Source organism: Pelodiscus sinensis, chromosome 2 (genome assembly GCF_049634645.1).
Source record: "Pelodiscus sinensis isolate JC-2024 chromosome 2, ASM4963464v1, whole genome shotgun sequence".
NCBI lineage: Eukaryota > Metazoa > Chordata > Testudines > Trionychidae > Pelodiscus > Pelodiscus sinensis.
The window spans coordinates 62922061-62934306 of NC_134712.1; the positions used below are offsets into that span (position 1 = coordinate 62922061).

The 12246-nt window shown below is 42.6% G+C and overlaps 1 protein-coding gene across 2 annotated transcripts in view; it reads left to right on the forward strand.

Moving 5' to 3' along the window:
* Nucleotides 1-12246, forward strand: part of NSMAF (neutral sphingomyelinase activation associated factor) — a 63574-nt gene that overhangs the window by 14208 nt on the left and 37120 nt on the right. For both annotated transcript variants that reach the window (XM_075920652.1, XM_075920653.1), the window contains exons 2-6: nucleotides 3188-3277; nucleotides 3389-3467; nucleotides 3559-3626; nucleotides 3713-3749; nucleotides 11609-11659. In XM_075920652.1, coding sequence (XP_075776767.1) covers nucleotides 3188-3277; nucleotides 3389-3467; nucleotides 3559-3626; nucleotides 3713-3749; nucleotides 11609-11659 — 325 coding nt within the window. The remainder of the gene's footprint in view (nucleotides 1-3187; nucleotides 3278-3388; nucleotides 3468-3558; nucleotides 3627-3712; nucleotides 3750-11608; nucleotides 11660-12246) is intronic.

A 12246-nucleotide genomic window follows, 5' to 3' on the forward strand; every position in this document is an offset into this window, starting at 1 on the left:
ATAGAAAACAGAGTTATGAAATGATAGCTATTCAAGCAAAACTGTATTGGCTGTGCGTAGGTTACTACAGAAAGTGCACTTATGTAGGCATTTTAAATTCAGCCGGTACTGTGGTATGGACAGTATTAAAAATAAATATTAACCCTGCCATTTACTAAGCACCCTCAATAGCCTCTGACATCGGTGGAAGTTTAGGTCATTTAGTACTTTGCAGATTCATGTCCCTAAACACAGATACTCTCTTATCAATATGTAATGTCTTACATAATAGCAAATAATTATCATGCCTCAAGTTACTAGTTTCATACCCTCCATCACCAAGCTATATTTCAAGTTCCAGCGTATCTCATGGAAGTAACTAATCTGGAAATTCCCCATCTCAAATATGTTTTTTAAGCTAAATATGTATAAATAGCCCTTTTTTCTTGTTTTTTTTGTGGAGCTAGACTTTAACAATCTCATTACACCATTTGAGGAAGACCTATAATGTATTGACTCTCACTGATTACAGTGCTTCCTGTTTCACAACCAATGTGACATGATTAATTCAATATCGACTCTCACTGATTACAGTGCTTCCTGTTTCACAACCAATGTGACATGATTAATTCAATATCTGCTGAATTCCTTTCCTTAAACTCACATCATCTCTTCTTTTAGTGTGCACTTAGATACTGATGTTCATCCTAAAGGTTTCCCCCTCACTTTCAATAGATATTTTTAACTGAAGAAGTAGGGTTGGCAGGTGTCCGGTATTTTCGCCTCCTGTCTGGTAAAAAAAAAAAATCAGGAAAATACTGAACACCTAAAATGTACGGTATTTTCTGGGTTTTTTTCCCCTTCCAGGAGGCAAAAATACCAGACACCTGGCAACCCTACACACACTCAGCAACTGGGCTCAGCCCCCGCCTCCGCCCTTCAGCCCCTCCAAACTCCCCCTCCTCCCCAATTACCTGGTTCCTCAGGGGACCTCTCTTCCTGCACAGAGTAAGAAAACAAAATGGCCATTGGCCAAAAAAAACAACAAAAACCCAAAGGCCTTAAAGGGGCCATGCTGGTTTTGTTTTGTTTTTGCTTAATAACTGTTGGGGTCTTTCTTTCTTTAACAACTTTGGTCCCCCCTCCCTTTTTTCCCTCAGTGTTGTTTTTGGGGGGGCGGGCGTGTTTGGTATTTTTGGTTAAAACATCTGGCAGCCCTATGAAGAAGTAAGACCAGTTTGTGATCTTCATCTCCAGAGTTTCACTGGTGCCTTCTGATGGCCACAGACACCTTCTGGTGACTGTTTCTGTAGATGAGCCCCTTTGCAGACAGTCTGCAGATGCTCTGTATATTCTATTGAGTTCCCTTACACTGGGTTCTTGCTGGTCTCATTATCTTGGATAGTCACTTCCAGACCCAGAAAAAAATTAGATTGAATAGTAGGGCTTGAGTTGGCACATTGTGTTGATAGTGTCAAAAAGCAAAGTTGTGTTCTTTTATGGTTCCATTTTAAATTGATGTTCCTTTTGCTCTGGCTTTCTGCTATAATATACATAATTATAATCTTAATATCTCTACACTGATCTCAGAAACAGTAGATGACAATCCTATGTATTTTAGGTATTCTGCTTTCTCTTCAAATACAGCTCCAAGGCCTCAAAAATGGTCAGAGTGGCTCAGGCAGATTTAGTACCAGAATGTAGTCTCCATTTAGCAGACTAGATTTTAAATGCGCAACTCAAATGTATGAAGCCCTTCTCCCTCCCAATGCTTCAGAGCCTGAGTTCCAGCTTGAGCCACAACTTCAAAGCAATGCCCATTTAGCTATGTTTAGGTTGCTAGTGTGAGCTCTGCAAACCTGAGTCTTTTGACCTGTGCTGGGAGCCCCACTCCTAGTAGTAGCCTCCAAACACTGAGCTCTTTTTTGAAATCTGGACCCTCTTGTTTAACTCAGTGTGGTTGTACTTTGCTTTTAAAGTCAAAAATACCCTTAAAACAGAAGACAAAGCAAGTCCCCTATATATTCTTCCAATCCCACACTTAAGATAAAATATTGAGTGATCCTCAAAGAAATGAGTTCTCAGATACTCATTGTATGATAAGTTTCTGTCAATGTATTTCTGAGCAATTAAAGAACACAGTGGTCCTAAACTTGTGACTATATCTAAGAAAAGTGCTCTCTCGACTTACCAGGAGGCAACATAACTTCATTATATTACACAAGTGCTTCCTCTGACACACTTAAAGTGAAATTTTATGTGCAGGTCACTTAGGGCTTGAACCCAACAGCATTGAAGTCAAGGTGATGTTTTCACTGGCTTCAGTAGGTTTGAATCAGCTGGTTATGTGTATAGTGCTGGGCTGTTTAATATCATGGTTAACAATTGGAGTTGATTAGTTAAGTGTTTTACACATCACAAATTTCTGATAACTTCCAGATAACTAACCACTTTTTGGTGTTAAATCTTAGTCATCCATGATGCTCTCTAATTTCAAAAACATGCTACAGGTAAGGGCCAGACACTAGTTTTCACTCATACCAAATAATGGAACTGAGAGGGCTGAAATGAATTTTGCCTAAAAGAGTGTGTGTGTGGGGGGGGGGGGGGGGGTGATGGGGACATATCACACTTTCATTTCTAGCTCAGAAACAAAGCCTTTCAGAAGGATTCACTGTCATGGTTACTCACAGTTTGCCCAAACAATTTTCACAGTGCAGTTTCTAAAAACACTACTTATTATAACTTAAAGGATTACTCATAATGGTCTCCTTATATTTTCAGTAGCATGTAAATCTAAGTGATGGTGGCACTCATAATATCAAATGTTTCCAGGCACTATAGTAGAGAAAAGCCTTTCTTATTTTGAAATAATAGATTTCTTCCTGTCTCCTGGTACCAATTCAACTTCTTGAGCCATACTGGCCTTCGTGGTCCTGCTGAGTTCATTCGGGCAATCAGGATTGCTTTTTTGACCATCTTAATAACCGAGCATAAAAGATCTGCTCTATGGAGTTTCAGCACTTCAAAGATACCTAAAACACTATTTTGAGGCCTTTTAGAGAAAACAATCTCCAACATGACTTTAACTATGTTACTCCTGATGATTTAACAATGTATTTTTCTTCATTAAATATATCTCTGTAAGAAGAAAAAAGTTTGTCTTAAAAATCCCTATTTTACTCTTGCTTTTTTTTTTTTTTTTAAGGTTTTCCCTGCTCCTTCTTAATCTGGAGGAATATTACTTTGAACAGCATATGGCAAATCATATTATAAACAAAGACTGCAGAGATGAAAGGTAGAAAGCCATTTATATGTTAAAAATTACACCGGAGTCATTCAGCTATTCGATCTCAGATTAATTATGCAAATCTCTTTTCTTTTTCTTTTTTTTCTTTTTAATTTTTAGGAAAATCAGAGGTTCCCTAAAAATCTGCTCAAAATCAATTATTTTTGAACCAGATGAGAAAATGCCACCCATTATTAAGGTAAATGGTGCACTCTGGTCTTTTGGTAGTAACTTGGTTTGTTTTAACAATGTATGTTTAAATAAATACCTATTTCTATAACTTGTTGCAGATCCCATTGAGAGACTGTATTAGTATAGATGCACCAGAAGATAATGATGCAAATAACCCTTTCACCTGGTAAGTGAATTTAAGATTTTTAGATACTTATTTTTGTTTTTAATAAGATGAATACTTGTACTTCAAGTACCTTTTCTGCATTTTAGGTATATACCTGGAGTGATTTCTGTTGTATCCAATCAGGTAAAAAATACATCATATAATATATTTGTGGCTCATAATTAAGAAGAGGATTTTTTTTTTTTTAAGATTCCTTAATATTCCACATTAACTTTCTTAATGTCTTTCATAAGTAAATACAGGAAAAAATGTTCAAATCAAACATAGTTGAGGTTGACATGTAGGACATGTCTACATTGCAGCATTAAATAACAAAGTGTGCATCTACACAGCAAGCCATTATTTTAAAATAATTTCGAGATCACATACTAATTCTGGAATAGACGGTAAGTCCAACAAGATAATTTTACCTCCAAGTTCTGGCAAATTGCCATGCAAAAATAATATTTTCAGAAATGAATGGATACAGGAGCATCACTTTTATCATTTAAAAACCAAGGGAGATATAGTCCACCTTTGATTCTTCTTGTTTTGGTCTCTCTACATCTCTTGCAATTTTTTCTGTCTCTCTACTACCACTAGAGCTTACATTTGTCTTTGCAAATAATCTGTTTAAACACTGCAGTCTGTATTGCATGCACATTAAACATTTCAGTAACTGGTCATGAAGTATGGAAGTTACGTGAAAGCATGCAGTATCGATAATTCTTATTTGTAAATTAGATGCTATACACTTTAAGCTTCATTAAAAATATAGTGGATATTAAGATTTCAGAATTAGAAAGGCCAACAAAAAAATGGACACACTTTTCACAAAATCATTTGTGGAAAAAAATCACGCTATTTTTCATATTGGTCACTGGTAGGTTTCACACTTGCAATCTTGTTTTGGCCCTAATAAAGAAAAATTGCTACAGTCCAAAATTAATTTGCTAGTCACCAGATGAGGAAAGTTTTACCAGTTATACTTGTGTAGTTGTACCCAGTATATTCTATTATTCTCTTTTCAGAATACAGATTTTGTGAAAATAGTATAGTGGGCTTGGGTTCCATGGAAACAAATTCTATATAAAACATACTCCATTTGCAAATATAAAGATGCCTTTCTAACAGCCACTCCTGCAGACTCAAATCAGGGCTATGTAAGAGTGCAGGTATGTTCTTTTCCTTTTCATTCCCACACTCTCCTCTAAAAGTTGTAAAGAACAAAACAGGTGAGCCCAGTCTGTAGCTGAAGGAAGATTCTTCTAACACAGTGTTTCCCAATTTTATTTGGCCATGGAACCTTTTTCAGCTTTTCAGAATGTCAAGGAACCCCTAGCTTTGTCAAGCAAAAAAAAAAGGGGGGGGGGCATTAACACATGACAATCACGTTCCTTTCCCAAAACCCCACCCCTTTGAGTCCCCATCCTCTCTGTTCCTCTCCTCTCCATCACTTGCTATCCCCAGCCCTTATACACTCTCACTGGGTTGAGACAGGAGGTGTGGGCTCTGGGGTGGGAATGAGGGATTTGGGTGTGGAAAGGGGTGAGAAGTGCAAGCTCTGGGAGGGAATTTAGATGCAGAAGAAGGGGATGCTGGCTTGGGAAGGGGGCTTCAGGCTGGGGAGTGTTGGGCTCAGGTGGAAGGTTGGAGTTCCGAGCACGTCACAGGCTTGTGGATGTGAGGGTGCAGGAGTTTGGGGTGGATATGTGAGGGGTGAAGGGCAAGAAGGCTGTGAATACGATGGGCTCAGGACACAGATTTGCCATGTGTGAATAGTGCAGGGGTGTTGTGGCAGAAGACTGAGGATGTGGGGATGCAGGAGTTTGGGGATGTGAGAGGCTTAGGGCTTAGGCTCAGATTTGGGGTCAGGTGGCGCAGGAGTGTTATGATGCTGTAGTGAGATGGGGATTTAGCCCCAATTTGTGGGCATGTTGGCCAGGCTTCATTTTTAAATAAAATATTATGTCAAACTCAAAAGGTTTTAGCATTGTCTTTATTTATGAGCAGGGCTCAACAATCTATGTAATCTACTCACCCGTGGTGAGTGGATTACATCCCGGAAGAGCCGGGTTCGGGCGATCCGCGCATGCGTAGAATACTGGACAGCGCGGCTGGCGAGCAGGACTCGCCGTGGCTCGGCGAGCCCTATTTATGAGAGGGGCGAGGAACCTGTTTTGAGTCAAGGGTCACCAACCCACAGAAAAGTCAGTTGGGGCCACACAAGTGAGATGAAAAAAAAAAACCCAGGCCTCATTAACGTGGTCTCAACTGTGCTGGTGCGGGCAGGGGACAGGGTGCTAGTGGGTGCTGGGGCTGGGGAGAGGGTGCTTCTGGGTGGCAGGATTCTGGCACAGGTGGCAAGGTGCTGCAGCAGGATGCTGGGGCCAGGGACAGGGTGCTGCTGGATGCTAGGGTGGATGGCAGGGTACTGGGGCCAGGGACAGGGTGCTGCTGGATGCTGCGCTGGGTGGCAGGGTCCTGGGGCCGGGGCCAGGGCCAGGGTGGTGCTGAGTGCTGCGGTGGGTAGCAGGGTGCTGGGACTGGAGACAGGGTGCTTCTGGGTGCTGGGGAGAGGGACAGGGTGTTGTTGCGTCCTGGGGACAGTGCTGGTGGGGGCAGGGGACAGCGTACTCGTGTGGTGGTCTGGGCAGGGGACAGGGACGGCTGGGACCAGTATCTGGCAATCCTGCAGCACCTCTGGGTTCCGGGAAGTGTGCGACTGCATTTCCCCTCCCCAAACAGCTGGTGTGTACGCTGCCTGAGCAGCAGGGGCTCTTGCACTCCAGCAACTTACTTCTGCGATGCCATCCTGCGGGAGGAGGGGAGGCACGGGGAGTCCCAGGACAGAGCGCGCTACCTACACAGTCAGAGCTGCGCAGACCTGGGTCTCCTGACCTCTCCTCCCTCTTTGCCCCCCGCACCGCGCAGAAAGGCAGCGGAACTAAGTTGCAGGGTGCTACAGCACCAGCTATTCAGACAGCGCGCGCCGGCTCCTTTGGGGGGGGGAGTGATTCCCTCCCCGCTGTGGGTCATGTGGGGTCACTCCTGTCCGGCACCCCCCTAGTGTGCCAGCTGGGAACAACGGTTCCCTCTGCCCCCGTCTCCCTACGCCTCTGCGTCGCCAGGGAGGAAGGGGAAACAAGTGTGCTGCTTCTTTCAGAGGGGGCGGGGAAGTGCCAGCTTTTCGTGAAACCCCTACTTTAGCTTTGCAGAGCCCCAGGATTCCCCAGAGCACCAATTGGAAAACACTGTTGTAACAATCTCAAAAGCATCATTTTATCATGGAAAGTGTTTGGCAAACTCAGTATGAAGCAGGTAGGCATTACCATCTCCCCCTATAATCAGGGGTTCTGAAACAGTTTTTATAAGTGGGCTGCTGATGATGGAAACCATGTATTTGGTATTGGTTATTACTACTTCAAGTTAGGGGATGCAGCAGCACCTTAGTTCCAGCACCACTGCCTATTACACTGGTAAGGTATTGAAATCTTCAGATGAAAGGTGTGAAATATAAAGCATTTTATAGAAAAGCGAAGGAATTTAGAATGAATAAAATGTATATTATTGAAACTTCCTGGAATGTCAGACTCTGCAGAGTAACCCTTGTTAACATATAAGAATAAGACATTATTACATGTATTTTTTAATAAATTATATTCTAGTGAATTATAATCGAACAAGGGTACTGTATAATCACAGAAAGGATTACTTTTTCGGTAAACTCAAATCTCATTGCTGGTGTATAACTACATAAAAAGCCTTTTGTTTTGACTGAGAGTAATGGGCAACTGAAAACCTATTCCATGCAATAATAATTATAAAACAAAGCTAGGGAATAGGAACTACTATGTGAAGGTCTTTGTAGATTGTCAGAACACTAATCTCTGACAAATAACAAGATGCATTAATAATGTATGTTAAAACTGGAAAGTGTATTTTCTGTTATGCTTGTTTGGGAATTCAGCTGCTTTCAAACTAGCCTAATTTAAATTTGGGATATCTGTTTGAGTGTTCTCCAAATGGTAAAATATTCATTTAACAAGCAGTAATACAAGCTAACTGCAGTGTCAATACCAAATCTTAGGTATCAAGCCCCATTCCTGAAATGAGGGCAAACCTCTGTGCCTACAAAGAGCTTGTTGCTGGATCAGGGCTTTCATTGCCATCGTTTCTTTGATTATTGTCAGAACACCTAGGAGCTCCAGTCAATGACCAGTACCCCATTATGTTAGATGTTGTACTAGGACAGAACAAAAAGACAGTCCTTGTTCCAAAGAGATTATCTGTACAACAAGAGCTAACAGATGCCTACAGACCGGTAGTTGTGGGAATACAAGGAAACTGGGAATCCAAAACTGGTCAGCGCAATCAGCATTGCTCTTAGCACACCACTGCCTAACATTGCCAAGTTTTATGTAGGCATCACTGAGAGCTTTTAAGAGAATAGTGAGAGAGCTTTCTGGATGTTTACAGGAAGCTACTTTCAAGTGTGAAGTGCAGCATTAGAGTAACCATAAGGGTACTTCTTGAAAATTTAACAAGTGGTCAGTTGGCCCATTGAAAAGATATCACTTCTGTTCTGGCCTTGGAATATATGAATCTTCAGAGTGAAAAGAGAAGTCATGAAGGGCCCTGAAAATGAAGACAGTTTGGCATAGTGGTAGGTATGTTAAAATGGTTTAATGATAGCACTTAATCGTTAACGGTTTAAACCTCTAGGGTCCACCGCCTGGCCCCATGTCTGTCTGCCAGCAGAGTTAACTGGCAAGGGCCCATTTGTCTGTATGTATACTGGTAAGCTTCATATTTACCGGTATGCTAACCAGTTAACATCCCTAATTAGCACAGGCTGGACCTCCCTGGTCCAACTCCCCTGGAACCTGGCTGGTCCTGGACAAAGGAGATTTCTGGACCAGGGAAGGTCAGAGGTTGGGGTGCAAGGAAGGGGTAGCAGCCTCTCTGCCGGGGTCCTCTCTCTAGCTGCCTGCCACTGCTGCTCGGCCCCCTACCTGCAGCAACCCTGCGAACCCCGCAGTCCTGGGAGCTCCGGAGCTGGCCCTGTGGGTGCTCGAGGCCCTGCCAGCTGGGAGCTCTGCAGCACCCCCTTCCTGGACTTGCCGGTCACGGGCTCAGCACTCTCCCTGCCCCGAAGATTCCAGCAGCCCTACTGGCTTCCTGGTCCTGCCAGCTGTGCTGTCTGCTCTCCCCCCTTCCCTCCCCTATGGGCTCCGTGCCCCCACTGGTTTCCCACCCAGGTCAGCTGCAGGCTCTGGTGCCCTGTGAGCTCCGCTGGCCCTGCCGGTCGGATCTTCTCTCAGCTGCTGGCAGCCTCTGTGCTGGAGTTCTCTAGTCCAGCAGCATACATGGTTCAGAAGACCAGAGAGTCCTGGACCACAGAAGTTCAACTTTTAGTTTGATTTAAAATATTAAAGACTAATCAAAGAAGTGCCTTAGAAATATTAACTGCAAAATAATTTCTAGGAAAAGACTGTATGATATACAGCCTTCTAATAAATATAGTTAGGGTTGGGTGCTCATTCCTTACATGACATTTAATCCTTAACTATTTTCAGAATTTTTCCTTGAACAGAATAAAAATCCACTAAATCAAAACAAGTTTAAGAAATAAACTTTGTTGGATTGGACACTTGTGCCTTTCATGGATGATGATCATGTTGCTGAAAGTGATAGTTCTCGCTAGCAGAAGTCACTCAGGGCATGTCTAAACTACATTCCTCTTTCGAAAGAGGGATGTAAATGAGGCAAATCGAAAGTGCAAATGAAGTGTGGATTTAAATATCCTGCACTTCATTTGCATATTCATGTCTAAGCTTTTTTTTTAAAGGGTTTTTCGAAAGTAAAAGCACAGTTTAGATCAGCGTTTCTTAAATTTTTTATGACCAGGGAACACCAAACAATATTTTTTTTAATGGGGAACACCAAAGGCTTTTTGTTAAGGAAAAAAAAGGGGTGGGGGGTCACCGCACCTGACCCTTTTGAATTCTATTGTTCTCCACGGCACACCTCTGACTGGTCTAGATGGGGTTCTTTTGGGGAAAAAAAACCCTTTTTCGAAAGAACCCATACTCATTTTTTTAGAAGTACAGATTCTGTCGAAAAAGGTGTTTTTTTCGAAAGAACCCTGTCTAGACTGTGCTTTCACTTTTGAAAAACCCTTTTTTGAAAAAGCACTCAGATGCAAATTAAATATTTAACTATCCCGCACTTCATTTGCACTTTCGATTTGCCTCATTTACATTTCTCTTTCGAATGAGGAATGTAATCTAGACATGGCCTCCAAGAGAAGGAGTGCAGTCCTGTTTCTGTCTTGCTTAATAGTAGTTTACTGTCTTTTTTAAAGTACTTTTGAAAAAGTGAGCTGCTTTTTTGAAAGAGAGTCTGGATGCTCTCTTTTGAAAAAGCACAGTTTGCATTACATAGCGCCTTTTTTCAAAAAAGCACTTTCAAAAAAAGGCTTTCTTCCGCGGAAAACCTCGTTTTATGAGGTCGAAAAAACTGCCGTGTTCTTTCGATTTACTTTTGAAAGAACGTGGCAGCAGTCTAGATGCAGGGGAAGTTTTTTCGAAAAACCACCCTGTAAAAAATTAATTCTGCCAAGACTAGTTTTATAGGATTAAAAAACAAAGCAAAAGCTGCAAAGTTTAAGGAGAGATAGAGCAAGCCCTCATGGCATAAACCAGGCCTGCACAACATGCGAGCCGCATGTGGCCCACAGGGCCTCACTGTGCGGCCTGTGATGACTACAGGTGACGCAGCCCATCCGATCCGCCGGCTGGGCGGAGGAGTGGAGCGCCGCTGGGGCGGGGGAAGTGCGGCAATTCTTGCTGCCGGGCTGCCTGCGTGCTGCTACGGTGTGAGCCAGTGGGCGGGATGCTGACAGACGCCAGGACGCTGGCGTGATGTGGCATCGTGATGTCACAGCTGGCAACCGCCAGTTTCAAAAAGGCTCTGGCAGCCCCGCAAACTGGAAGGCAGAAGCCAGGTAAGGGAGGGAAAGGGGCTTGTGCTGAGGGGAGGGGAGCAGGTCAGGAGAAAGGGGAAGGCACCAAGGGACAGGGTGCAGGAGAGACAAATGCCAGGGGGCCAAGTGGAGACAGTGAGGAAAAGGGCAGGAGGGGAGGTGTCAGTGGGAGGGGGGACAGGGTGATGCTGGGAGAGGAAAGGATAAGGACATTGGGAGCCGTATGTTGTGCAGGCCTGATTAAATTGAAAAATCCTTAATAAAGTATTATTTCCACCCCCTCCCCACCCTTGCGGCTAGGGTTGCCAAGTGTCCGGTTTTCTACTGGACAGTCCAGTATTTGCGCACACTGCCTGGTAAAAATATTCAGAAAATATCGGACATGTGCAATGTCCAGTATTTTCAGAATTTCTGGTTGGGCACTGGACATAAGCCTGGTGGAGCCTCCTGTGGCTGCGTGCTGAAGCTGGGTAGTGCAGGGTTTTTTTTGTATGCCCAACATGCGTAGGTTTTTTGTTTTTTTTTCTCCCCTCGACAAAATCTTTAGCCCGTGTGTTCGGTATTGGGAGAGCATCTGGCAACCCTACTTGCGGCCCGTAGCTGTTTTCTTTGGAGTAATATGTCCCTCGCCGCTTTCCGAGTTGTGCAGGCCTGATATAAACCAACTTCTAAATGGAATTTAGGAAGCTATTTTCCCTACGAAAGGTAGTTGCATATTTGTTCACTTCTCAATATCTTGCTCCTTGCTCTGAAGCATCTGGTATTGATCATTTTGGCAACAGGATAACCAGGTGGGCCATTCTTGACAATTCATATATTCCTACCCCTTTATCACTTGTCAATCCAGTTTTGCTTTCACCCCCAGTTAATGGAAGATCTCTCTTCCCTGTACAGACCTCCACATACACATGAGTGCACATACTTTAACCATGCACTGTCACCAAACGATGTAATTCATGGAGAATTCATTATCAAAGCATATTCTAGCTAAATGATCTTTTATCCTTTTTTTCAGGCTTTTCTCATTAAAGAGCAAAACATTATTGCACCCTATAAAACTGAAAGAGTAAGTAGACATTTTTTCATGTTTTTTTAACTATCTAAGGATTTTATATATGTTCCTGAAATAGCAATATTTATTTAATTTTCATCTGAGGTTTGAGGTAAATGCAAAATACTTGTAATAAGTACAGTGCGTACTGTACAATCAATGGTGTCTTTGTCAAAAGAGGTGTCTTTGTCAAAAGTCTAAGGCTGCCATGACTTAGAATTGAAACAAAATTTGGATGCATATAAAAACTTTTTAGTTGCTAGGTTAAACCAGATCAAGAAAAGGCAAATGATAGAAAATGCAGTACAAAGAAGCCAGCTTTTATAAATTTGTTGTGAAAGAACATAAGCGCTCAAATACCAACATAAGTTACTGGAAAAGAGTGAACAGGCACATGAATTGTTTATATTGCTCGAGACAGTCTGTCTTAAGTAGGAACAAGATTTTAAGGATAACGCAGCCCACAAATTCCTGTTCTTATAATGAATAGCAACATGCTCTCTTGCACCCTTCAGAACTTAACTGTATTCCTAAAACATAAGCGCCCTTTAAAGTTAGGGGGAAACAGTGAAAATCTTGTTGCTTTTTCCCTGATTAATGAG